Consider the following 27,902-nt stretch of genomic DNA (forward strand, 5'->3'; position numbering starts at 1 on the left):
AAGCGCCTACTATCATTGTCAACGACTTGCCCAGGAAATAGGCTACCATGGAAAAATCTATTATGCACAACGTTGCTTTAACTTTAGAAGATGATATTCCATTCCCTGGTCACTCTTAGCACATGCTACATGAACCATGTGTTTGAACCTAATGCACTATCTCTCATCAGCCACCCTAGCCCACACACACACACTCTCTCTCATACCTTGGACCCTAAACCCAAATAACTAAGATAGATGTGAGCGTCAGTGATCCCTTTCTCAGTGAGCAGAACAATCCTAATCCACATGCACTTACACTTTCTCTTCATCCCTCCAAAAAAAATAACATTTTAATGTACAGTCATGTTAACTAATTAATTAATATTCCTATACTAATACATTGATTTATATGAAACGATTAATACTAGTATATAAATTAATAAATAAGTTAAGTAATATTAATATATCAATGGTTCACTTCATACTACTTGATTACTATAATAACTAATTAATTAATAAACTAGTTGATATACATGAACTAATAAACAAGTTAACTAACATCAGTTAAGAAATTAATTAATAATTTGATTGATATAATTTGACCAATACACTAATTAACTAATCAATGAACTAACTAATACCATCTTAGTAAATATTATTTGATTTATATATGTGTTAATTAATTATTATACTAATAAAATAATTAATTAATCATTGATTTAATATATTAATATTAATTAATTGAGTAATAAATAGTTCTTATTACTAAGTAATTATGTGATAAAATTATGCAATATTTTTGAAAAAAATAAATACTTAAATTTAATATTAGTGATTACTACTTGAATTAAAGATATTTATTGGTGTTAATAACTAATTAAAGATATTTAAGTAATGTATAACCAATTAATAAATAATCAATGATTAGTTATTAGTTATTAATTTTAACTAATTTTTTTATTAATTTCAAGTAACTAGTTATTGGTTATGACTAATCAATTTTTAGTTATTAGTTATCAATTTTAAGTAATTAGTTATTAATTTCAACTAATCGATCAATATATAATTTTATTGGCTAAGTAATTGACTTAATAGTTATTAAACCCATTAGTTATTTATTAATTATTAATTTCAAGTAATTAATTACTTAACTAAATAGTAATTAATTTTAAGCACTAAGTTATTAATTTTAACTAATTAAGTAATATATCATTTGATTACTTAATTAATAAGTAATTACTTAATTCGTTAAGTGGTTACTTAATTAGTTATATGGTTTTAATTAGATAATTAATTATTAATTGATTATTAGTTTATTGGTTAATTAGTTGCTTAATAATATATTTATTTATTAAAAATTAAACTTAAATTTTTATTCATTAACTAGTTAGTTAAAAAATTTATTACTTACTTTCTATTATTACTTAATTAATCAATAGATTGATTAGTAAGTGAATTTTGTTAATAATTAATTAAGTACTTAATATTTAATTTATTGATACTTAATTAATTAGTTATTAGATATTTTTTGGCTTATTATTAGTGTTGGGCCTTACACATGGCACAAGTTGTTCATTGTGAGACGCCTGTCTATGTCATTGGAGGTAGAGAGGTGAGAGTTTTAAAGTCATGATATGGTCATGTTGGATATTGTCTATATATCACACTTGTTGGCTCTATTTAGTGAGTACAATTACTAAAATTAGTATTTCAAGCTTTAAATGCAAGTACATGTGCTATATATTCTAGCGTACATGCATTCAGATATCTCTTACAATGGAATCATTCCTCCAGAATTCACAAAAGACAGCATTACTGCGAATGAGTGGGTGCAAGATACATCAGGATCCCCAATAAGAGACCAATATGAGATGCAACATTGTTAAACTACTATACAGATGTTTTGTAAACATTTAGTAGATTCCTAATCTATTATATGACTACTAAATAATGTAGGTGGCATGCAACGTGGCAGGGCTTTTTGGAGCTCATTCTTGCAAACATACACAAAATAAGGGGACACCATTTTAGATTGCAATGCGAGATGTGGTGACTTTACATCGGTAGCGCTAAATTCCAATAGATAGATTGCATGTTTATATCGCTTTGCCAAATATGGAAGATATCTAAGAGCAAAGGTAATATGTTTACATAAACTTGTACAATATCTAACTTTAATATAGTGTTCTTTTTCATCATACCAATACATGGGTGCTCACCCTTCCACATGCGCATGTACAACTACCTCCCACAACCCAAAAATTAATCGTATTACATATGAATGGGGTGCTTCTACATAGGCGGCCAAAGCAAAAGGGATCATTACCAGTGAAGCCCCTAGAAGTGGGCACGTATTGGGTGATTTTGCAACCAGGGCTTGCAAGCTTTTTGAAGGAAATATCTAAATTGTTTGGCATTGCCATCTAGAGCTCCATGAAGGAAGACAACTTAAGTGAGCTACTCTAATTGGTTAGAAGTGAATGTGTGAAGTCGTCAAAGCAAGCACTAGCCTTTGTATTCCAATATGGACAAGGCAAGTGCAAAACAACTCCCACAACAACTTCTGCCTGAAGGAGTTATACAAAGCCTCGTTTAATGAAATGTTATAATGACATTGATTGGTCACACTTCAGCCCAACAACAACACTATTTGTGGATGATAGCATGGAGAAGATGCAGATGAACCCACCCAACACCTTTAGATACCCACCCCCATTTGAGGGAAACCCCAAGGACACTATCTTTCTAGAGCACATGCTTCCCTACTTGGCTGAGCTAGTGTGCTTCCGTGGTTTAATAGACTTTGTTAGGGATCACCAATTCCACCCCTCAGCAATGAAACTCAATTAATATTTGATGTGCATGATGAATATGTACTTTCAAAATTATTAGATTGTGTTTATCTACAAGCGCAATGAAATGAGAATGAGAGGGAAGAGGAGAAAAAGAGAGGAATGTGCAAGTGAAGGAGATTGTTTATAGGCATTCACTCAATTACAATACTACAAGATGTGTAAACAAAGCACGTACAAAATATCTAGGGAAGGGTGGAGTGTAGAAACATGCATGCATGTGAATATATATGTGCATAGTGGGTTTAGTAACAATGAGATAATATTGTTATCTTGATATTAACTATTCGAACAAAGTGAAAAACAATAGATATCGCATGTTATTGCAGTGAGTGCAACAAACTATTTGATACCCTATCCTCTTATAGTAAGTTCACACAATAATGCTCAATTGAAAGTAGTGAAAACATGTGCAATATAGTTTCACTTATGTGTGCACAATGGAAGTGATATATCTGGATATAATATCAAATCATGCACATAAAAGTGAGAGGTACGTGAATGTATATATGCATGTGGGATAACAATGTGATTCTTTTCATCCTGATATTAACAGCTAAAAGTGTTTAAGAAAATTTACCTCATGCAAACCCTTTGACCCTTGTAAAAATTAGAGGGTTGTGAAAAATAGATTAATGAACCTTGCAAAATTAAGAGGGGGAGAGAGAGAGAGAGAAGTTGCTAGCTTAGAGAGTGTGTATGAGAGAGAGAGAGAGAGAGAGAGAGAGAGAGAGAGAGTGTGTGTGTGTGTGTGTGTGTGTGTGTGTGAATGTGTGTGTCTTTGTGATCGCACAAGGGGGGAGAGAGAGTGTGAGTGAGTGAGTGAGTGTAGGAGAGGGAGAAAGCAAAAAGTTACTAAAGAAGTTGCTAGCTTAGAGAGTGTGTATAAGAGAGAGAGAGAGAGAGAGAGAGAGTGTGTGTGTGTGTGTGTGTGTGTGTCTTTGTGATCGCACAAGGGGGGAGAGAGAGTGTGAGTGAGTGAGTGAGTGTAGGAGAGGGAGAAAGCAAAAAGTTACTAATTGAGAGAGAGAGAGAGAGAGAGAGAGAGAGAGAGAGAGAGAGAGAGTGTGTGTGTGTGTGTGTGTGTGTGTGTGTGTGTGTAAGAGGGGGAGAAAGAGAGGAGTTGCTTATTTGGTCTAGTGCTCTCTAATCTAATATTCATTAGTTGCTTTATTTACTTGATCTATATGTATTTGTGAGCAACACAAGGAGAAAGAGAGCAAGCAAGAGAGAAGGTGAGTGTAAGAGAGGGAGAAGTAAGAAGTTGCATATATATATATATATATATATATATGTATATATATATATATACATATATATTGCTGCATGGGACTAGGAGAGATAGATAGAGAGAGAGGGAGAGGGAGATGGGGAGGAGAGAAAATAGAGAGAGAATAATTGGTGGAAGATGGGGGATAGAGAGAGAGAGAGAGATACCTGTACTTAAGGTAATTAGCATGGGGGGAGAAACATGGGAGGGGCTGGTAGTGGTGGAAGCAGTGGAGGTGGTAGTGGCAGCGGTGGTGGAGGCGGTGATAGAGGTGGTGGTGGAGGAGATGGTGGTGGCAGTAGGGGGCGGTAGTGGTGCTTGATATATGCACAAGACAAAATGAGAAATAAGTGGAATATGTGGAACAAGAAATGGAGGTTGCCTAGAAAAGCTCACTCAAATAGCTTGCTTCTTGCCCTTCCCCACGAAGAGCTGAGGAGGACATAGCTTTAGCAACACGCATGTCCATAGAGCAATGCTCAAGGGAAGAAGAGATAGTTGCCATGAGCCCAGCTAGAGACAAAGGCTCAAGTTCTAGCACCCAAATGCTATAAGCTTTAGCACTACCAATTACGAAGGGCAAGGATAAAGATCTATTGCACCCACTTCCAGCTACCCTAGTGCCGACCACCCCAACAACCACAACCACCCAAGGCTCTACACCTAAAGTCAATGCCAACAACATCTTGGTCTGGGTGCAATTTTAGACTCTCATGAGCATGCAATGACTGAATGAAGAGCTAGTAGTGCTATACAAAGAGATGCAAGGGGATATAAAAAATATCTAGGATGCCACAGAGATGTTAGAAGCAACAATAGAAGAGATAGCCTAAAGGTATCAAGAAGAAATAGAAAGTTTGAAGAAGAAGGTAGCCTTAGAGCTTGAAGAGTAGAAGAGATTAGAAAGGAAATTTGAGAAACAAGAGCAGAGGCTAATGACCCTAGCTCAAAGGCAGGGAGAAAGCTTCAAAGAAATAAAAAAGAAGATAGAAGAATGGACAACCATAAGTGAAAGAAGAGTAAAAGACTTAGCGCAACATTTAGCTCGTGTAGAAGGGGACAAGATGCTCCCATAGAGTAGAGCAAAGGCCGCACAAGTAAACTTAGAAACCCAAAAATGCACCTTCCTCAACATTATCATAGATGTCACCCAAACAAAAGAAGGGGAAGCCATTGATTCATTGAAAAGAAAGCTTGGGATTGCCCGCAGGGCCTTGAGACAGAGGCTACATATGCCACCACAAGTAGTAGGAGTCAGCCTAGGCCTATAGGATCAAAGGAACTATTTGTTGAGGGCAGGCTTGACAATGCAAGAAGTGGATGCCCTAGGATTGATCGAAGCACCACAGGAACACAGGGAGGAGGAAGAGGCTGAACACTTTGAAATGGGACAACTAGAGGAGGAGCTAGTCCCACAACCTCCTTCCCCACGACCTGAAGTGCAACAAGAGGTAGACACCTCTACTGAAAGGAAGGCTGGGCTCAAAAAGAAGAGAAAGCATATGCTAGAGTAAGCATGAAGAAGCCTAAATGCTCAACCATAAGTGGTGCCAGTAGTGCCCATCCCGCCGAGGGAAGATTGCTTCCTGGTAAATTATAATATTGAGCTCATATTCTTGGAGCAAAGAGAGAATAACCGTGAACCGTTTGACTTTGATTTCTGATTCCCCACCGCATTGAGTAGAGTATTATCAATAAAGTATTATCAACCAGGGTGGTGGAAGAGGTGATCAATGTTTGAAGGAGGTTGGGAGACAAGTGGACCTCTGAGAGAGAGAAGAATCCTACCCAATGGGGAATAGAGGCTTCAAACTACTGAGAGAACAAAGTCTATCAAGTGCCCAAAACAATGAAGGCCTATGAGTGCCAATTGAAGTAGAGGAGGTGCATCTAGGAACGCAACACAGACACCTGGATGTCATTTTGTAACACCCTACCCCTCGAAAGAAATAACCCTACTTTCATGTCATATCCAAGAAGGGTAGGCGTGGATTACAATCCAGACATCCACTGTCGATATGACTTCCCAAGGGTATATAATGTCAATGCCACCAAGCTTGAGAAAGCCCTCACTTTCATGCTACAATACCTATACGACTCAATAGCCCACTTTCTTAATGAATTCACTTCATGTCTAGACCCAAGCTTCCTAACTATGGCATAGACAGCTGCGCTATGACTAGGTTAATGATATGAGCTACCCTCCTTCCCTCTTTTTTCTTAGCTCTCTTAGAATATATAAATGATAGCTGCTTCACTCCTGTAATCATCCATTTCTTTCCACCACTTCTCTCCAAGCACGAATTAACCTCAAAGGATACATGCAAGGCTAGAAATTCCTTAACAAATCTCTTAATCTCCCAACTCCTCCCTCTCATGACTCTAATGACAAAGATTAGATTTTTGTCCATTCAAAAAAGAAGAAGAAGAGAAAAGACAATGAGAAGAGAAAAGAAAAGAGAAGAATAAGAAATCATGAGAAGAAAATCACAGGAGAAAGCAAATGAATCATCTCACTACATGTAGGCCACAATCACTGCACCTAGGGGTCCTCAAGTTAGGTGCATCCGGTTGCTTTGGTCGGCAGGTGGACCCCCTAGCCCATTTTGATTCCCCACGTCACACTTAGGGCACATCAAGGGTAGGACATACATAGGGGGGTCATCCCTCGTCTATGGTTTTAGACATGTCTCCCTAAGCCACACTCACCGTACCACCCTCAGGCATGAACCAAGTCCTCAAGTGTGGGACAGCACCTAGGCTTGAGACCCAGCTCCCAGTTCCACTAGCACAAGAACAATGCACCACATGGTAAGGTAGATACACCCCCCATGTAGTGCATTTTCCTTTCTTTTCAGGCAAATACAAATGCTGCAAACCACCAACTTCAAAGGCCCCATCATCCACTCAATCCACTCTCGGCCTCCACCACTTTAATCATGTGATTAGCTTCTCCCCAGGACCAATCCCCACAAGGCCCCATCGTCATCGATTCACATGACCACCCTTCAGAGATCACCGAACCCTCATCAACACAGACCCGCAAGTGCCATGGGACTAGCACTTGTCTAAGAGGGGGGTAATGTTAATCCCAATGCAAGATGGGGAAAAATATGGAATAATGTGAAAAAAGGCAGCTAGGCAAAGGAATAATAGAAGAATGGCCAAAAGTGCAAGGGCGACCTCAAAGACCGAGTCAAAGAAAAAGACATAGGTGCCACTAAAATTTTATAAAAGAGTGCCAGACTCCCTCCTGTGCAAATTGTTAAATCTAGACGGGTATAGGTGAAGGGATAAGGCAACTAGAAAGGATATAGGTAATCAGGACCTTGGCAAGATGCCTAGTCATGAAAAAAGGGAATGGGTGCCCAAGGGAATTAGGGCTTGTATATAAACTCAAAAATCGAATGAGAAGCTCATTTATAGGTGTGTGGCTAAAGTGGTCTCTTCTTCTTCTCTTCTTCTCTCCTTCTTGCTTGCTTGTGTGTGCTTGAGAGAGGGAGTGTGAGAATGTGAGGGAATAAGTATGTGAGGGTGAGGGACCATGGTGGAGAAGCTCTCCATCTTCTCCTCTCTTCCTATTCTCTTCTCTTGTCTCATGTGCGCCTATGGAGGATGGAGCTCGAAGGAAGAGGCTTGAGATTGCTTAAGCTCGCATCTCAAGTCGTGGAACTATCGACTTGCTTGAGGGAGGAGGCTACTCGTTCGGGCATCAAGGTAAGCTTACTACACCCCCATGGGATTGAAGGTGCATCGTCTATGTGAGAGATAGCCATTTGTGCTCTCTTGAAATGCTTGAAGCAATAAGCGATTCGTGGGTCTTGGCGGATGAGCTTGAGCTCCCACTACAACAAGCTTGATCATTTTATAATTTTCATATGAAACCCAACTAGCCAAAAGCACTCTTGCACATGTATACAATTCATGCATTTGGACTTCACTACTTAGATTTTACATGCAAAACACATGGTTTGATATGCTTATTGAAAAGGGGCTTTTTGGAAGAGTTGTTGGATATGCTAGAGTATAGAATTCCAAAAGAGGGGTTTGCCACATTCTCATACGCTATTGATTTTTGAAAGTCATGTAAGCCATCAAGTGTTGGTTAATATAATAGATCAATTTGTGTTGACCTTCTAAATTTAGAATTCTAAAATAGGGATTTCCCACATTCTCATATGTTGCTAATTTTGGAAGAGCTATGTAAGCCATTAATCATTGACCAATATAATAGAATAATTTGTGTTGAGCTTCCAAGACATGATCGATTGGGAATCTCATTAAATCTATAGATAATGATATTTCCATTATGCATGATCATGAAACTTTTTTTAATGAGAGAACAATTCATGTGCCAAGGACAATGGGGCAAATCGATTGAATATTGATGCATTATGTTGATGCCAAGAAACACATGGCAATCTTTAAGTCCATGATCATGAAACCTTTTTTTGTGAGCGAGTGATTCATGTACCAAGGACAATGATGTAGATCGATTGAATATTTTTGCATTACATTTGATGTCAAGGAACACATGGCAATATTTAAGTGCTAACAATATTGTTTAGATAGGCAACAATTGTTTCATTTACTATGTTTAGTACTTGAACTCTCTTGGTCTAGGAAGTGGATTTCCTCCACATTTGCTACTATTGGAAGTGAATACACCTACAATTCTGATTCACAACTTGAAAGTGATGAAAAGACTATGCAACGGTAAAAGGTTGATATAAAAAGCTTTTAATCAAGGTTTGGAGACAAAGACAATTACATGCATTAACATCAATGCTAAAGTGGCCATTCCAAGAATCACATTCACTCCCATGACCTTACACTTTCAACCTTCCATGAGATAATGACAATTTCCTATTAGATTAGCATTTGCAATGATAATCATAATGAGCTAAGGGGCAAAACTTAACCTCATTGCCATTCTATCTTAAAAGCCATATCTTCATGCATGGGCACTAACATATTGCCTCTTCTCGGGTTAAGTCCTCAAATGGGCTTAAGTTCTTATTGAGACAACAAATGTTGTTGATTCCAAAACCAATATTTTATGTAAATAAGTATTACAAAGAAAGTAGTCATATCCTCTTCCTCGTTACATTCGTATCCTCTTTCTTGCAATGTGCATGCTCTTGATTGGTTTTAAAATATGTATTTTAGAACACTTGTCCTATCTTTCTCAGTCCTTTTCAATTATTAGAATTTTATAAGAAAATTGTGACTCTTAGATTTGGTTACTATTGTGCATCAAGAGATCCAAATGAGATTGTGATTGAAGTTTTGCCTTTAGTCTAATATTCAAAACTATGTAGATCCTTGCGTGCATCATTGAATAGCTTGAGATTACCATTTGCTCGGATGTTTGAGGGCTTATTCATTAAACTTGCTTGTGAGTGATACATACAATGTTACTATGTGACTTACCTTGTCTACAAGCTTATAACATCATGCTCACACTCAAGGAGGATTCACCCTCTTCAGTAATGCTTGGAGTGTTGTGACTTATTGCTTCATTTTGTTACACCAACTAAATAGAGATGTCCACTTTATGTTACTTCCATTGTGGAACTTTCATTAGACCAAGGTAGTTGTTTGTCCTAATTGTGATTGGTTTGTTCCATCAATTTGCATCTCAAAAACATTTTCACGTTAATTTTCATTGTGTTGTTGCAGCACATAGCATGCACATGCATCTTCCCTGAAATACCTTGCATGTTGTTTTCTATTCTTAGGTAACTTCTTGGTCATTTTGGTTTTGCTTAATGTTTGTTTTCAATATTAAAGTATCTCAGTGTATCCATTCCCTAATGTGTGTGATATATAATGCAATATGTAGTTCTTGGTAGTTTGAATATTTTTTGTATGTTTCATCATTGTGATATGTGGTAGGGAGAACAAAATGTTGCGAGACTTCCACATTTATTGAGATGTGGAGTCTAATGTTGGCACTTTATTTGAAGCTACATTATTGTACATGTTTTGCCAAAGGATGAATGTTGTCATTGATGGCAAAGCTTTAGAAAGAAAGCTCTTTGAACATCGAATGAAAAATAATTCTATGTTTCTTATTGTTTGTATATTCTATGTCATTTCAACATTTCACTAATTATTTCATCATACAAATATTGCTATTTACAAATTAGCGACGAGTATATGTGCTTTTTATGGGGAGAGAGAGAGAGAGAGAGAGAGAGAGAGAGAGAGAGAGAGAGAGAGAGAGAGAGAGAGAGAGAGAGAGAGGGAGGGAGAGAGAGAGAGGTTGCAAATCCATGTTATATATGCACCCTAACACCCATGCCTCACAGGTCTTAGTCTTAATTTTTTAATAGTTTATATATTTATGGTATTTTGCTATTTAATTTATTATTTTGAAAAATAAATAAAAAACAAACAAATAAATATATATAGGTATATATATATTGACATCTATAAGATAATGGTATTGGTATCTGTGCTCATTATGAGAGAGAGAGAGAGAGAGAGAGAGAGAGAGAGAGAGAGAGAGAGAGAGAGAGAGAGAGAGAGAGAGAGAGAGAGAGAGAGAGAGAGAGAGAGAGAGAGAGGTTGCAAATCCATGTTATATATGCACCCTAACACCCATGCCTCACAGGTCTTAGTCTTAATTTCTTAATAGTTTATATATTTATGGTATTTTTCTATTTAATTTATTATTTTGAAAAATAAATTAAGAATAAACAAATAAATAAATATATGTATATATATATTGACATCTATAAGATAATGGATTGGTATTTGTGCTCGTTATGTGAGAGAGAGAGAGAGAGAGAGAGAGAGAGAGAGAGAGAGAGAGAGAGAGAGAGAGAGAGAGAGAGAGAGAGAGAGAGAGAGAGAGAGAGAGAGAGAGAGAGAGAGAGAGAGAGAGATGCTAATTCATGGAATTCACTTCATTAATTGGATCAAGATTTGATTTTGATTTATTTGAACTAGTGTTGAGGTCTAGTCTTAAGCAAATAGATATTTTAATAATGGCTGGTATATACTACAAAAATGGCCATGTCTTTGGTTGGATTGTATGAGAAAATGCTAAAGCCCAAATATGTAAATTTTAAAATAATGTGGATATATTAAGTTAAGAGAAGGTAGTAAATACATCACCCTTGGTGTAGCCAAGTACTAGCTTGTAGTTAGAAGCTTCTTGCAAAAAACCTTACAAATCCAATCTCTATTGCTTTCAAACGTTAAAACTGTGATCAATTAGTGCAAAGCACGTTGATACATGCAAGGGGGACTTTGATGTTCCTGCCAAAGATCACTTTTTGCTCTTTGACCAGATGAACCTGAACGTGACAACAAAGATGAGAGAGATGAGACCCCATGAAGAGTCATCCAAAGTACCTCTGTTAGCAAAGAAGGTAGTTGTAAAGCCAAAGTCACTTATAAGGTTGGCCAACCTTAGCCAATGCTTGAGTTTGTTCCATACTCCGAAGTTGTGGCAGCAATCTCAAAATAAATGCTTTTCAGTTTCCTCCTCCCTCTTACATAAGGGACATGCAAGGCTGATTGGTATCCTTGTGCTCAATTGTGCACGAAGTGGGAGGGACCTCGACATTAACTGCCATCTAAAGACATTTAGCTTGAATGAGGGGGTGGACTTCCACGCCTTCTTAAGCTTCCTCCTTTGTGTATCCATGGATGCAAAAAGGACATAACTTCTTTAGTTTGTTGTGCAATCGCATGATGATAGTAGGTGAGTCCACCACAAAATCTTTTGATTTGGTAGGCAATGACAAAGGTTTATCATTGGGTCCATTGAGTGTATGGAGCCAACTAGAAGGATTGTCCACCATTGAGGTAGGTCAATCAGCTCTTTGGTTAGCTAGTATGACTTGGACCTAACAGGATTCCACCTTGGTCGGCTCGAATGAATCCTCAATTAGCTAGGTCTCCTTCCAATTTGCTTTGCAACCATTCTAGAGGTTAGACCCCTTGGAAATGCCCCTCAAGCTTAGGTAGTAGGACATCTTAGGATCGTAGTCCCCATAGGGGTGAAGGGGAGATTATAAGCATAAGGCACAACCTAGATGTTAAGGCCAAGGGAGGCATCTCCTTTCCTCAAGAGGGTTGGGGATCAATGAGCTTCTTAGAGTGTAGCGCCAACATCGGGCAAGGGCTTGAGTAGTAAATGAGGTTGGAATATGGATTTCTGAGCTCGGGCAGCACAAATGGTCCATTAAGCTAATCCTAAGCCACACCTCACTCTTAAAAGGAGAGAGCACCAGCCAATGCTTTAGGAGAATGCACCAAGACTGACTGTCTTACTCAAAATAAAGGCCTAGCAACTTACACTATTGTAAGCTTTGTCGAAGTCCATATTGATGTAAGACCAAATATATAATTGCAAATTACAAATGCGTGCTTACTATTTAGATATGTCATAAAAGATTGTACTTAGTATGGTAGAGAGGGGCACATACACATCTATGCTATAGAGGCTCCTCGATACTCCCTTTGAGTAGCACTAGGATAGAGGAGTTAGCAAAATACCACCTATGGAAATGAGTGTTAATTTTACCCATGGAATTTAAAGATGTAGAATATTTGTGATGGAATGCAAGGAAAGAGGCTCATTCTTAACCAAAACAAGGGCACACTATCATACACAAGAGCATTGCCCGTTTTTTCTACACGAGAGAGAGAGAGAGAGAGAGAGAGAGAGAGAGAGAGAGAGAGAGAGAGAGAGAGAGAGAGGAGCTAGTAAAATACCACCTATGGAAATGAGTGTTACTTTTACCCATGGAATTTAAAGATGTAGAATATTTGTGATGGAATGCAAGGATAGGGGCTCCTTCTTAACCAAAACAAGGGCACACTATCATACACGAGCATTGCCTATTTTTTCTACATGAGAGAGAGAGAGAGAGAGAGAGAGAGAGAGAGAGAGAGAGAGAGAGAGAGAGAGAGAGAGAGAGAGAGAGAGAGAGAGAGAGAGAGAGAGAGAAACCTTTTTTGTTAAATTTTCTGACAATAAACTCTTATTTCTTGAAAAGCAAGATATCCATACATTTTAAGACTATTTAACTAAATTTAACAATAGGTAAACTTTTTGGAACCTACACCACGTTGTCATCACACCATTGTATAAAACATATGCCCTAAAGACAATGCTAACAAATATTGCTAAACATTCCTGCGAACTTGCAGTCTGATTTGAAGTAACTTCGGGTCTTTCTTTTTATATATAAGTTACGGGACCTAACCTAAGCAGCATGGGGCGAGACGGAAGCAAGAGCCTTCGCCAGAGCAGGCAGCATGTGGAAGCCAGCAGACCATGACTCCAAGAAGCGCAAAATGGAAGCTTCTCCTTGGCAGGCCAATGGCAAGAAGAAAAAGAAGCGACCTCGACACAAGAAGCAACCATTCACCAAAGATCCAAAGGCTGCCAGATTAGATGAGTCGGATGATGTATCAAACGGACATCCTGATGTGGCGATGTCAAACAGTACTCATTCGAGCTTGCCACATCTCACACAAACTCGGTAATCCTTGAACCATTGCAGTATATATATCTACATCCTCTTATGACAGCCCGTAATTATGAAGGATCACGTATATTGTGTACGTAAGCTGAAACGTCACCGGAGCTCAACTTGGGTGTAAATCTTTCGAGCAAAGAAAGTGGTCAACATTGAACCACTCATTATGTTATTGCATTGAATCAAGAAAGTCATGGAGTAGCTTTTCAAATAAAGATTCTATAGCCAACCAGAAGTAACTTTGGTGAATCGATGAGATTTCATGCTGTACATCTTTGGACACATCTTATATTGAGTTAGAAAGCTTGCATCCTACTCAATATGGTCCCATGCTTAGAAGACGGATTAATTATAACATTGCTGATGCATATATTGGAATTGACTATACCAAATATACTAATTCAAGAGGTGTGTATTCTATTAGTTGTGATTACCTTGCATTGACCATGTCTAAATTGGGTTTTGCGATAGGGCTGTCTTGTCTTGTGAGTGCCTTGCTGAATGCAATACTTACGAAATCCGTTTATCAAATATCCCAATCATTTTACAACTATTGTTGAATTGTATGGATTAGGCTTGCCAAATATAAGAGAATATGGACACAATTGTACGACAAAGCACAATTTGATCAAAGAACTTAGTAGGGTTCTCTGCAATTGCAAATCACATTTATGGTAATCAGGTGCCTTATTTTGCTTTTCTTGTGATCTCTAAAGTGCACACTTAACCTTCTCATAGGCTGCATCCATGTTTCCACACAATGATTAGCCTTGAAGATCTTAAGTATGCGAAACAGGGAAAACTTTCTTGCCACGCTCCAAACTTCAAATGGAGCCTTACCGGTGGAACTATGCACCGTATTATTATATGCAAAATCTACCAAAGGCAAGTATTGCTCCCATTGTGATTTATGCTCTGACACATAGCTTAAAGAGATTTAAAATTGTAGAGTTTGTCTCTTTGGATTGACCATCTGTTTGTGGATGGAAGGATGAAGAGAATTTTAGCTTGGTACTATAAAGTGATATGCCACTTCATGTGCGAATCTGCACATGTCCCAGTGGGTTGGGCATAGTAGAGTATTTTAGGTTTTTTTTGGTGCCTCATTTATGAGGTTTCAAATATTTTATGTTGGCCGACGTGATTATTGTTATTTTATTCAATTGACCGTCTAATGCATATTCATCATTATATTATGCCTATATATTTAGGCTTCCTTCTCCTGTGTCATTCACTCATTTGCATATTTCCATAGCAGGTACTGGCAGAGAGAGGGAGCCAATGTGAGTTCCCACGCAGCTAACGACTCACGTTGTTTTTGTACTCTCTCGTGTCTCGGTATATGGATTCCATTTCTCGAGCATCTCTTTCTTCTAGAGGTCTTTGTGTATTGTTATTCTTTTCTTTGCAATGTTTCTCTTTTCTCTTTTCTCTTGTGTTATACAATCTATTATAGCAATTTCCTATGCTTCCATTGCTACGTCCACTTGTGACATGCTATTGGATTTTAGGTTGGGGATTTGCTCTTGCCTAGTGTTTGCCTAGTGTCAGCTATTTGAGGTGTGTTGGTGTATATTTATTATGATAGAGATTTATGTTTTGAGTTTTTTGATGCTGATTGGACTTCTTTGGCTGCTGCAACCTACCTACAGCTTGGGGGACCTCCTTTGCAGCCAAATCACCTTTTTTGTGGTTTTTCAGCCTGCGTCTTGCAGCCCGCCTATTATTTCTGGGTCTGTTTCCAGGCTCGAGACGTGTTATTGACTCCTCAACATTATATTTTGCAGGGCTGCATCTGTGTTTTGTGATTATAGGCTGAGGTGACCAGTTTTCCCTACTATATAACAGCATTTAATGCCTGCTAACTCTTACTTTTTTGTTCTCAACATTTGCATTTTGATCTAGTGCTTTTGTGTAGGGCTAGTGGTGGTGTTTTCAGGCTGTTTTCAGTCTCTAGTGGGTGCAACTTTTGTGTTTTGCATTGTCTTGGTTGTATTTTGCTTTATTCTTTTTTGTTTGGTCTATTTTTGCAGCAAGTGTCTTGTTTTTTGATTATTCTTTGTGTGATACACTGCTCAACTTTAGAGAAGGTTCTTGTGTATTTGTTGTGTTCTTTTCATTACACTCTAGTTATTGGCGATCTTTTCTCTATGTGCTTTCTTTACTACTTGAAGTGTTGACACTATTGTGAGTCTATTTTTGTTGGCACATCTTTATCCTTCAAGATCCCTTGCCTCTAGTCATCTTCTCTGTATCTCCCTCATCATGGCTCCTTTGGCTTCTCATTCTAATGCTCAACATGTAGACATTGTTTGCTCATATACGAGTATTATATTGGAGACTTATCGTGTCCAGATCCAAGTTTCGTTGAGGATGCTGTCTCTTGGTGCTCCAGGTATTTCAGTTTGAGAGAGGGGTGACTAGAAGACTCAAACGCTATTATTGTGGCAAGAAGGGGCATTTTGGGAAGGATTGTAGGACATTAGTAGCTTTGCAAAAGGAGGAGCCAAGAGTGATGAAGGGTGATGACTCTCTCGGTGAGTCTTCATCATTTATAGGTCCAAGTTTTGGCTCAATCTACACAGCTTCAACGTAGATTGTAGGGGTGTCCCTTCGAGCTTGCTAGTACAGGCGATGTAGGTTGTCCCTCATAACTCTCCAGTGCTAGAGTGGGAGTATGAGAGGGTGGTGAAGTGGGGTGGTTTGACCTATACTTTTATACAGGAGCACATGATTCAGAGAAGGGTTTTCTTGATGCATTGACTAAAGTCTAGTATGTTTTGAAATCTTGGAGTTGGGATTGACATCTAGGTTCATGATGAGTTGTTTGATAAAGGGCAAGATTGGCTTCTAGTTTGAGTTCACTAGTTCAACCCATAGGCAGGGAATCCATGGTCCTATTTGATCGTCATTGTTTTATGTACTATGATGGCTCATTATCATTGTTTTTTGTATTATATCAAATCATCAATGATCTGAGAGAGGGTCTTTGTGGACATGTTAGTTCATGTGTGAGTCTGCGCATGCCCTAGTAGGTTGGGCATGGTAGAGTATTTTAGGTATTTTTTTGATGTCTTATTTATGAAGTTTTGGCCATTTAATGTTGGCTGATCAGATTATTATTATTTTAATTAGTTGGTTGACCTGCTGCATATCTTGGTATTATTTTATGGATATGTATTTGGGCTCCCTCCTCCTATGTCATTTCCTCATTTGTATACTTCCATAGTAGCTACCAGTGGAGAGAGGGAGTCTATGTTAGTGCCTACACAGTCGGTGACTCACAGTGTACCGTGTCACGGGGACATGAAATTTTACTTGCTTTGCTTTTTAATAAAGGTTTAAGTATGTGTTGCACATGTGAAGTGCAATTGAGATTATTTTATATTTACAAGTTAAGGACTTGAGAAAATTAGTGGATGTTAAAAGCAAAAGTTGTCTTAAGTAATGTACTAGGTGGTATGCAGTGCCAGAAATTGGCCTAAAATATTTTATTAGTGATAAGTGTCAATTGGTGACACTAGGGGTTTGGCTTAATGATACTTAATACCAATTTGGGGGCTAATGAAGACTTAGGAACGCTTAGGAGATGAATTTGCGTAGCCAATTTGATTGTTGGTTGGCTAGACTAAAAATTTAGGCACTAAAATAATTATTAAATTAATTTTCAGAATGCAGATAATGTTGGAAAATGGGATTAGACCATCACTTGGCAAAACTTGCCTATGCAAGTGGGAAATACATTTTTGAGAGAGAGAGAGAGAGAGAGAGAGAGAGAGAGAGAGAGAGAGGTCATTATGGCCTTGTGCAAGTTGAGAGAGACAGAGAGAAGGTTGCCATAGTTGCTACAATTTTTGACAGGCCATTTCAAGCTAGCAAAAGACCCTTCGGGAGTTGGTGAAATGCCCTAAAGAGACTACGGTAGTAGGTGACATCAGATTGAGGGTTGTTTCAGCCAAACAAACATCATATTTAGTGTGTTTCATCAATGGAGATAGCTTTTGTGGCTGTCTCGATAGGGTTATAGTTGATTTATTCCATTTTCTTGCAATGGAAGTTTAAATTTTCTCTCTCATTCTCTAGCCGTTTCCTAGGCTTGCTTCGAAGATCTTAGCATTCTAATCCTTGGAGGCTAAGAAATTGGATTTTTCCTCTATTGTAAACCCTAATTTAGAGTAGAAATTAGGGTTTGACAACCACCTTGGGAAGGGTGCCAGGAGGTTGAAGCTTCAAGACTTGAATTTTCAAGGCAGAAAATTAATTCTTAGGAGCAAGATTTAAGCGAGGGACGTATTATGGAAATATAGCAATTGTACCCTTTTTGCAATAGCCTATTTATGATAATTTGACTCCCATAAGTCCGGCAAAGGACTATGATTATGGAAAAATCTCAGTTGGGTTAGTGTTTGATATAGTGGCAGATCAACCCAATGATGATAGCACTGAGCTTTGTCGAGCATGGGGCAAAATTAGAGATCAGTATGCACTTATTTTCTTTGATCCAGGTGTATGATCAAACTTTATCTCTATTGACATGGTTGCTTGTCTAAGTATGAGAGAGGATGAGATTGGGGCCATGGGTGAGATCGATATGGTGTGTAAGGGGCACATAGAGCTGGTCACTCCTATCATTGAAAAGTTTCGTTTTTACATTCAAAGTTATGTGGATAGCGAAGAGTTATTTATTGCACCTTTGATAGGATGTGATGTCTTGCTTGAGATGCTTTGGTCACTGGTGCCATTGTGTGCGTGCAGTTGTTGATACTCATGATAAAATTGTGACCCTTTATCATAGAGACAAAGTTCATACTTTGGATGTAAAATTGAAAGGGAAATTCGTCCCTCTTATATTCGCTTTTGCCATTTCCAAAGTAATAAAAAATCATGGCAAAATTTGCTTATAAATAATGCACACTTGATGGATCAGCTTACTTGGTTTTTAGTAAAGATAAAAGTAATAATGAAAATGTTAGGAATGTGACTCACTTGGATAAAGATCGAATGCCACTTTTGAAATTGTATATCGATTGCTTTTCTCAGTCACTTTTAGAGTAGCTATTGCTTGGAAGGCTCGAGAATCATGGCATAGACTTAATCCCGATAGTAGTCCTTCTAACAAGTCACCTTATAGAGTCAGTACAGCCCAGCAAGAGGTGATTATGAGTTCGGTGAATGAGCTGTTAGAGAAAGGGCTTATTCAATCCAGCTCATCTCCATTTTGTTCACGAGTGCTTATAGTACAAAAAAAGGATGGGCCATGGTGCATATGCATTGATTATTGTGCATTGAATAAAATCATGATAAAGAATAGATTTTTGATCCCTAGGATTGATGACATCTTGGATAGATTTTAGGGGCCAACCATTTTTAGGCATATAGATTTGAAAAGTGGAAACCATTAGATTCGGATTAGGTTTGAAGATGTATCTAAGATAGCTTTCCGAACATCTTTTGATTTATTCAAGTTTCTTGTCATGCCATTTGGGTATTATAATACTCTTGCCACATTCAATAGAATGATGGATCGCATTTTTCAGTAGTATACAGCATTTGTGGATGAGGCCGAGCATCGGAAGCGCTTGGCAATAGTATTCAATGAGTTTTGTAAGAATCAGTTGTTGATAATTGATAAGAAAAGCGAATTTGTCTTGTATGAGATTCACTTATTGAGGCACATTGTATTGGCTAATGGCATTCTTATGGATCTTGCAAAAGTTAAGGCAATTCATTCTTCATGGCCACATCTCAGAAATGTTCATGAGATTTGTAGCTTTATGGGACTTTGCTCGTACTATGTATGGCACTTTGTTGAAATTGCTTTTTCATTGCATGCTTTGTAGAAGAAGAACGTGCCTTTTAAGATGGATAGTTGTGAAAATTTCAACATTTTATACATTGAAAGACAAGATGATTTTAGATCTTGTGTTTGTGTTGCCCGATCTCAAGTAGGAAGTCATTTGTTGTGTAGTGTGATGTATGTGGAAACAACATTGGGGTGTTTTAATGCAAGGTAGTTGTGTAGTTGCTTATGAAAGTCGTATTCTCCATGGTGTAGAGAGGAATTGAGAAAGAGCTCTTGGCTATAATTCATACACTGTCTATGTGGAAACACTATTTGTTAGGGGTTAATTTCATAATTCAGACAAATCATCAGACATTGAAGTACTTTTTGACGCAAACGAAGTTGTCAAAGAAGCATATGAGATTGGCAAACTTTCTCTCTATGTTTCATTTTCAAATTGTACACATTGATGGGAAAAAGAATGTAGTAGGCCTAGTGGCTGATGCACTGTCATGTCAGCCTTAATTATTGACTGTTAGCATGGTTTATCACACCGAGTTGAATGCTATGAGAGATCAATATGTTGTTGATTCAGACTTTGGGAATGCATACGATCAGCTTTGCAATGGCCAAAGCATGCGCACATTATGCTTAGAGAGGGTTTTTTGATGATGCATGGATGACTGTGTGTTACAAAGTAGTCGAGGGCCAAGGTGATGACTGAGTGTCATGCTCCTTATGTAGGGCATAGAGGTATTGATGCTGCAGTTAAGGCAGTGGAGCACTTCTTTTATTGGCCAACTTTGAGGCATAATGTTGAGCAATTTGTCAAGACATGCATTGTGTGCGAGAAAATGAAGTATGATAGGCAAAAGATGTCGGGGTTTATTGCAGTCCTTGCCTATTCTGGATAGAACTTGGTAGAGCATTGCTATGGATTTTATCTTTGAGCTTCCTCCTACATCTATAAGGAATGATGGGATATGAGCTATGATTTGCAGGTTCAGTAAAGCAAGTCTATTTTATTTCAGTGAGAAAGAATATAAAGGCTAATTATATGGCATGTCTTTTTATGTAGCATATGTTTAAGTACGATGGCATGCTAGAGTTGATCATCAACGATTGAGACCCATGAATCATTAGTTTGTTTTGGAAGGGGTTGTTTGAGAACATGGGCACTATATTGAAATTCTCTTTAATCTTCCATCCACAAATTGATGGTTAGTCTAAGGAGGCTAACTCCACAATTTTGGATCTTTTGAAGTGCTATGTATCAAATCTCAAAACACAGTGAGAACAGTGTTTGCTGTTGGTTGAGTTTGCATACAATGATATGGTGCATAGTTTCACTAGTAAGGCTTCTTTTAAGGTGGTAGAGGGTGGCAAGAAAGTACCATTTTGCACACAAAGGATAATATCTTTGAAGCTGATTGCTATGTGGAGAGTATGGATCAGCTCATGAGAAGATTAAGTATGCACTTCAAAGATTGCAAGATAAGCAAAAGAGGGCAGCTAATCATCATAGATGTGCTTTGCAGTTTATAGAGAGTGATTATGTATTGCTGTGTTTTGAAAAGACAAGGCTGAAAAAGATGAAGGGCAAAGAGAGATTGTATGCAAAGCTGAGTTTGAGATACTATGGGCTATTCCAAGTGTTGGAGAGGATTAGTGATGTATGTTTATAGCTTATTTGATGCTTGTAAGGGAGATAGCACCGGTGCTCTTTAGTGATGGACAACTCTAGATGTAGTGGATCTTGGATGTATTCAGCATACATTCAAGATATTGTAGCTGACAATATGTTTGCCAAGGGATCTCTATTCAGTGTACTAGTCACTATATTCGATATACATATGATATGTTTTATTATCTGTAGCTTTGGAACTATAAATTTGCATCACTTTGTGCTTAATGTAGCATTAGTTATGATCAGCATTGGATTATTGGTTTTTGATCATTATAGATTGTTTATCTTATATTGATTTGTAGTAAATGGTCATTGGTTTTCAATAGTATTCAGCTGATTGTATGGACAACAACATGTGTTATGATGCCATTGATGTTTCAGCCATGGTTTATGCGTGATTTATGCTATACTATGGTTTGGTTTTGCCAGATAAGTTGAGCTCATGAGTAATGGATTCATCCCATGATATTTTGTCAATGCTTTTGAGATTCTTGGTGAGTCATGCTATGTTATAGTCGCTGGTAATTTTCAGTATGTGTTTGGTAGTAGCATGGTTTGGCAACAATGGCCAATGTTATCTTTACTATGATGCCTTGTGGAAATTCTAGTGCAATACTGTGCTTTTGATGCATTCGACAGTGCAATTGGGGATGATTGTAAGGATTTCAAGGGGGAGGGCTGTCATGAGGATGTGAAATTTTACTTTACTTAACATTTGGATTAGTTTTTAATCAAATGTTTAAGTATGTATTGCACACGTGAAATGCAATTGAGATTATTTTATTTTACGAGCCAAGGACTTGAGAAAATTAGTGGATGTCAAAGGCAAAAGTTGTCTTAAGCAACGTTGCATATATACCATGTGATATTTGGTGTCAAAAATTGGGCTAACACATTTCATTAGCCATAAATGTCAGTTTTGGTGACACTAGGGATCTGGCATCTAATGGTACATAATGGCAATTGAGGGGCTAAAGAAGACTCAGGAACACTAGGGAGATGAATTGGCCTAGCCAATTTAATTATTGGTTGGTCAAACTAATTTTTTGGGTACTTAAATAATTATTAAATTAATACAAATAATGTTGAAAAATGAGATTATTACGTCTATCAACTCCCCCTTACAAAATGGAGTCATAGAGCAAAGGAACCGGACTGTGATGAACATGGCATTGCTCTATGCTGTTTGTAGCAAAGCTTCATTGGCACCTTTGGGTTGAGGCTATTAACACTTCAATGTACATTCTCAACCGGTGTTTGATTTTGACAGTTTCTTAGAGGAACTCCTTCTCTGGTATTCAACTTGTTATTTTCCATTTTAGAGTCTTCGGGTGTTGTGCATATATGTACACTTGTGATGATTAGATAGGAAAGCTCGCTTCGTGATCTCCTGATTTTTGTAGGCTACTCTTCTGAGGTAAAGGCCTATTGTTTGTTTGATCCTTGGACAAATAAGGTGATTATGTGGAGAGATGTTTTTGATGAGAGGGATATTGTACATAACATTGCACTGGTCTCTAAGCTGATCCCTCCTACATTAGAGATAGTGCTGGCGGAGCCAAGTCTACTACCTACTTCTGACCCACCTGCAGAGTCTTAGCACCCAGGTCTCGTTTGTGAAAACCGTTACCTTGCTAGTACTAGCAAACCAGGCAGGATTGAGGGATCGTTCCACTGGATTCCACTATGGAGGGCCCTAAAAGATTTACCTGGCTTGCACCTAGTGTTTCATTTGCTTTTGTCTTTATGGCATATTACGTAGCGCATTCCGAGCTAGAGAGTTGGTATGAGGCTCTAAAGTATCCACATGGTGGGGAGTCATGAAAAAGGAGCTTGTGAGTATTGATCGAAATGAGACTTGGATCTTAGTGGATCGTCCAAGCTAGAAGAAAGTCATCGAGATGAAGTGGATCTTTAGGATCAAATTGAAAGCTGATGGAACTTTGGATATTATAAGTCTCGTCTTGTAGTGTAAGGTTTTCTACAAAAACACGACATTGATTGTGAGGAGACCTTTGCATCCATTGTGTGGTTGATACCATTTTGTTTCTTGGTTATGCTTGCTACTCATCATGGTTGGCCAATCTATTAGATGGATATCAAAAGTGTCTTTTCAAACGGGTATTTGGAGGATAAAGTCTATGTGGAGCAGCCTCCCAGATTTTCTTTTGGTGATCGTAAAGATAAATCTTTCTGCTTGCGAAAAGCTCTTTATGGATTGAAGGTTCCATAGGATGAATGAGTTTTTTAGAACTTGTGGATTTCATTCTACCCTTGATGATCCAAACTTATATTTAAAAACCGCTTTAGAGAGGGTTAGCTATATTTTCTTGTATGTCGATGATTTACTCATTACATGCTTAGATTCTATTACTACAACAAATATTAAGGCCCAACTTTGTTCTGCATTTGAGATGATTGAGTTATCCTTTTTCTTGGGGATGGAGATAGTTCGATCTAAGGATAGTATTTTTGTATCACATTTTGGTTGATTCATACACCTGATCTTGCATACTTTGTTTCTTTACTTAGTATTTCAATGCACTAAAAATTGCCACATTAGATTTTGCGTGTATGTGTATATTTGAGATATCCTCGGTATACTTTTTCTTATGGTTTGAATTATAGTCATGGTTTGCTTTTGCAAAGGTACACTGATTTGAACTAGGTTGGAGATTCCGACACTTAGCATTCTCACTGTGGCTACATGTTCTCTTTGGGCACAACTCGCATTTTTTGGTCACGCCGTAAGTAGGAGACAGTGGTTGCTTCCATAGTTGAGGCAAAGTATGGAGTCCTTTTTGATGGCACCATAGAGATTGTCTACTTGAGGGGACTTTTGGTTGTTCCTCATTTCATGTGTGACTTTCTGATTATCATAAATTGTGACAACTGGAGTGCCATGGCACTGTTTGGTAATCTATAAATTGATCTAGGGAGGTTGATTCTCTTTGGGTTTTCCTTTCACATTGAGAGGGGTAACCTTTTTCTCTCAAGGATGATAGTATTTTGATTCATTCATTACTTTTGGGATATTTATTATTTTGTACATTGTGTCATTATCCAGTAAACATTTCCCTTATGAGGACACTTTTCAAGTGGTATCATTTGCATGAGTAGGATCATCTGCATTGTCTCTTGCATAACTCTAGCGCATTGCCATTCTATTCTTGTAGACATGTATTTCTGCGCATTTATTCATTTTTAGTCTTTTGAAGTGGTTGACTCAGGCAAGATCCACCTGATTTGTGGCAACTCACACTGTAATCCCCAAGGGCAATTTTCCTTGCTTGCTTTGTTTGCTCAGCTTGCCTAGCTTGCTTTTACCCATCTTTTTTGCTTCCTCTTCATGCTCTCCATAGATTTTCTTCGTCACCGATATCTAGTGGTGGTTGGGATAAGTTGCTTATTTTGTGAAGGTCTCGGGTCTAACCATTCCTTTATTCTCTCCAAAAAGGGTACAGATTACTCAATAGGACAAAAATTGATTGCAAACCCTCTCTGAAAGTTAAATTTATTCAAAGCAATCAAAAGCTTTCTACCAACACACACACACACACACACACACGGGCATACACACACATATAGGCAGACACACACACACACACACGGGCATACACACACATATAGGCAGACACACACACAAAGTCCACTATGGTTCCATCTGCCTTTGCTCTTAGTAGGCCACTAGGTGGTTGAAGAGGGCACCTTTTGGTTGAAACCTTGGCCTCTCAAGGGTGATCACTTGGGCTTCCTTGGTAAGATTATCATCACCTTTGTAATCTTGATAGATTACTGGGTAGTTGATGTGTACCCTTTGTTTGCTCAATGCCCTGACTGCTTTGGGGTGGTTCCCTTCTATTTTAGTTTTGGGCTTGAGAGGGGGTGTTGAGCTAAAAATGCATTAGCTTCTATCATGAGGACATGTATTTTTGAAATCTCACTTAACATGTGGATCAATTTTTAATCACATGGCCAAGTAAATGTTGCACATGTGAAGTATAATTGGGATTAGAGTAAATTTATGAGCCTGGGGCCCGAGGAAATCACGGGATATCAAAGGCAAAAGTTGCCATAAGTTATGTCACACATGTACTCGGTGGTATCTGGTCCCTATTGTTGGCCTAGGTCATTCATTTGGCCATAAGTGTCAGTTGGTGACATTAGAGAAGTGGTGTTTAATGGTACCTAACGCCAATTTGATAGTCAAAGATGGTGCAGAGACACTTGGAAATGGAGGTTGCCTTGCTAATTTAATTATTGGCCAGTTAGATTATTTTTTTGGACATTGAGATAATTATTAGATTAATTTTCAGTATTTAAAGACTAAAAAATAATATTTAATTATGAATGATGATGGAAAAACCATTTGGCAAGGTTGCCACTTGTCAAAAATACCCATGCGAGACTAAAGAACGTCTTTAGAGACTAGAGAGGTATTTTTAGTGCATTTAGCTTACAAGAGAGAGAGAGTAGATTGTATTGGTCTGATCTGCAGCCATTAGAGGACCTTCTGCGGGCTGGGAAGTGCAGGAGAAAACCAATTAACAACAGGTGACGATATTTACAGGCTGTTGAGACGGGGCAGCAATAGTAAATGATTGATTTTCTTCAGTTCTTTGCAAAGAAAGTTTGAATTTTCTCTCTCCTCAATATTCTCTTTGATCTCCCAGCCTTTCTATAGCCTTGCTTTGAAGATTACAGCATTGAGATCACTAAAGGTTAAGAAATTTCAGGTTTCTCTACTGTAAATCTTAATTTGCAACATAGATTAGGGTTTAGTAGCAGCTCGGGGAAGATGTCAAAAATTGGAATTTTACTTGGATTCAACAAGGTTGAAGCTGTTTTCAGCCAAATTCAAGTTGAGAGACCGGCAAATCAATGAATTTGGGGCATTTTCCATCTCCATCAAAGTGCATGAAGGCCGATTGACTGCCCAAATCAAGGGGCAAATCAGATTGAAGATTTGTTGGTCATTTTTGATAGTAAGGGGAGTTGGAATACTGAAAGGGATTGGGAAAATCCCATTGTGCATTGAATTCTTTTTTTAATTAAGTTAAAGAAATACCAAAAGGGGTGCTAGTTTTGGGACCAACAGGGTGTCCATTGTCCAAGATGGTAAGTTAATTTGTATTTCTCAGTTTTATAATAAATGTTGTTGCTATAACTAGGTTGTAATTGGGGAATTACCACCCACTACGGAAGGAAGACTGATTTTATGGTTCATTGCCAGGATACCACTCAATCTCTTGATTTGGTGGGCCTGTGGCACCTTATTCTAGGCCAAAGCTTTGTACTAGTGCTGATTTTTACTCTCAATTGAGAAATTACAGCAATATGTCTTCATACAATGAGATGGACTCAAGCAGTGATGATGTCTCTCAGTATGAACATTCACATGGGAATGAAAGAATTGCAATGCTTGACCTTGGACAAAGCTCAAACCATGGACATCAAGCTGAAAATGTTGTTGTTATGCAAGATGCATAGCCTTCATGATATAGGGAGGTTGATGACCAGCAAAGTGAAGAGGAATTTGATGATCGGTTCAAGAATCGGATGAGGATAGCAACAAATCTCTTTGCTGAATTGGCAAAGGATTCTCAATTTACCCAATTTTGGATTGCTCTTAAGAAGGACAATAAAGGCAAGAAGAAGAAGACGTGATCTACACCTTTGGGACAGCAAGGTGCACTGAAGATAATGCTAAACCCTTCATTTGAAGCTTCCAAAGATGCTTATAAAACAAACTGGTTGGTATCTATAGGGCAAGAAATGCAAATGCAAGGCCATCACGGAAGTGCCAATCCAATGGATTTTGGACAGCTGGGTATGCATGCTATGATGGGGTAGCCAAGATATTTTGGTGGAAGCATGATTTTTCATGCTATGGTTGGATAGGGACTGCATATGAGACTGTATGGCACAAATCCCTATGGTATGCAGCAACCAATGCATGGTATGTAAGGCCCAATGTATTTAGGTATGGTTGGAAATATGCTAAACCCTATGTGTGGCAGCCTTGGTTTGATGCTTGGGGCACAAAGTAGCATGTTGGTATTGCATCTGCACCCTTGAATGCTTATGGGGCTCAAGAAACTAGTGCTGGTTATGCAAATGCTCCGTTTGGTGTTGGTTTTGATGTAAATTCAGCGAATGCACTCTTTTTGTAGTAGCAAGTGTATGACAACTTGACACCCAAAGGGATAGCAAACGACTATGATGAGGGTGGAAAAGTAGTGAAGTTTGAGTCCTTCAGTTCAGTGGTGCACAAGATTGGCTGAAAGCTTTGACTTTCGTTCAGCAATTTGATGCAGCCTATTTAGGGGGGAATTTCACCGATTCCTCAAAGATTCGAAAGGCAATCACTTTCTTGAAAGGGAATGCATTGTAGTGGTGGTCCACTCTTTTAATGCAAGGTAGAGCACCGTCCACGTGGATACAATTCAAGTAAGTGTTTGCATCGAATTGGTTGACAAGTATCTTCGAGGTGGACATCATGACAGCTTGGAATAAGCTGGATACTAGGAATGTAAGAATTTGGAGTAATATAATAAGAAGTTTTGGGATGCATTGTTACCTGTTACTTTTCATCACCAGGTACCCCTTCATGAGTAAGTGGAAAACTATGTTTGTGGACTGCCTAAAGGAATGATGGATTTTTGCATTAAATCCAGCATGTCTTAGCTCATAGAGACTGCTACTACAACTGATGCTTTGTTGCATGGGAAGGATTTGGGCTTCTTAGAGAGTGGGGATAAGCTGAAAAAAAAGTTGTTTAAGGCTGAGAAAAGGGGCAGATTTGAAAATCAGCTGAAAAGGAGGC

At 38.2% G+C, this 27,902-nt stretch overlaps 1 protein-coding gene across 2 annotated transcripts in view; it reads left to right on the forward strand.

The window, feature by feature from the left end:
* The first annotated feature begins 13,243 nt into the window (after positions 1-13,243).
* The window catches only part of LOC148013447 (DEAD-box ATP-dependent RNA helicase 26-like), a 63,170-nt gene continuing 48,511 nt past the window's right edge, over positions 13,244-27,902 (forward strand). Inside the window, exon 1 of one of the 2 annotated variants that reach the window (XM_087667817.1) lies at positions 13,244-13,610. In XM_087667817.1, the coding sequence (XP_087523943.1) occupies positions 13,384-13,610 (227 nt within the window). In that variant the 5' untranslated portion in view covers positions 13,244-13,383. The remainder of the gene's footprint in view (positions 13,611-27,902) is intronic. The other variant, XM_087667818.1, reaches the window with a different exon arrangement.

The sequence above is a fragment of the Lygodium microphyllum genome, chromosome 26 (assembly GCF_053477565.2).
Source record: "Lygodium microphyllum isolate KBCC chromosome 26, Lygodium_microphyllum_v1.1.10, whole genome shotgun sequence".
NCBI classification, from domain to species: domain Eukaryota; kingdom Viridiplantae; phylum Streptophyta; class Polypodiopsida; order Schizaeales; family Lygodiaceae; genus Lygodium; species Lygodium microphyllum.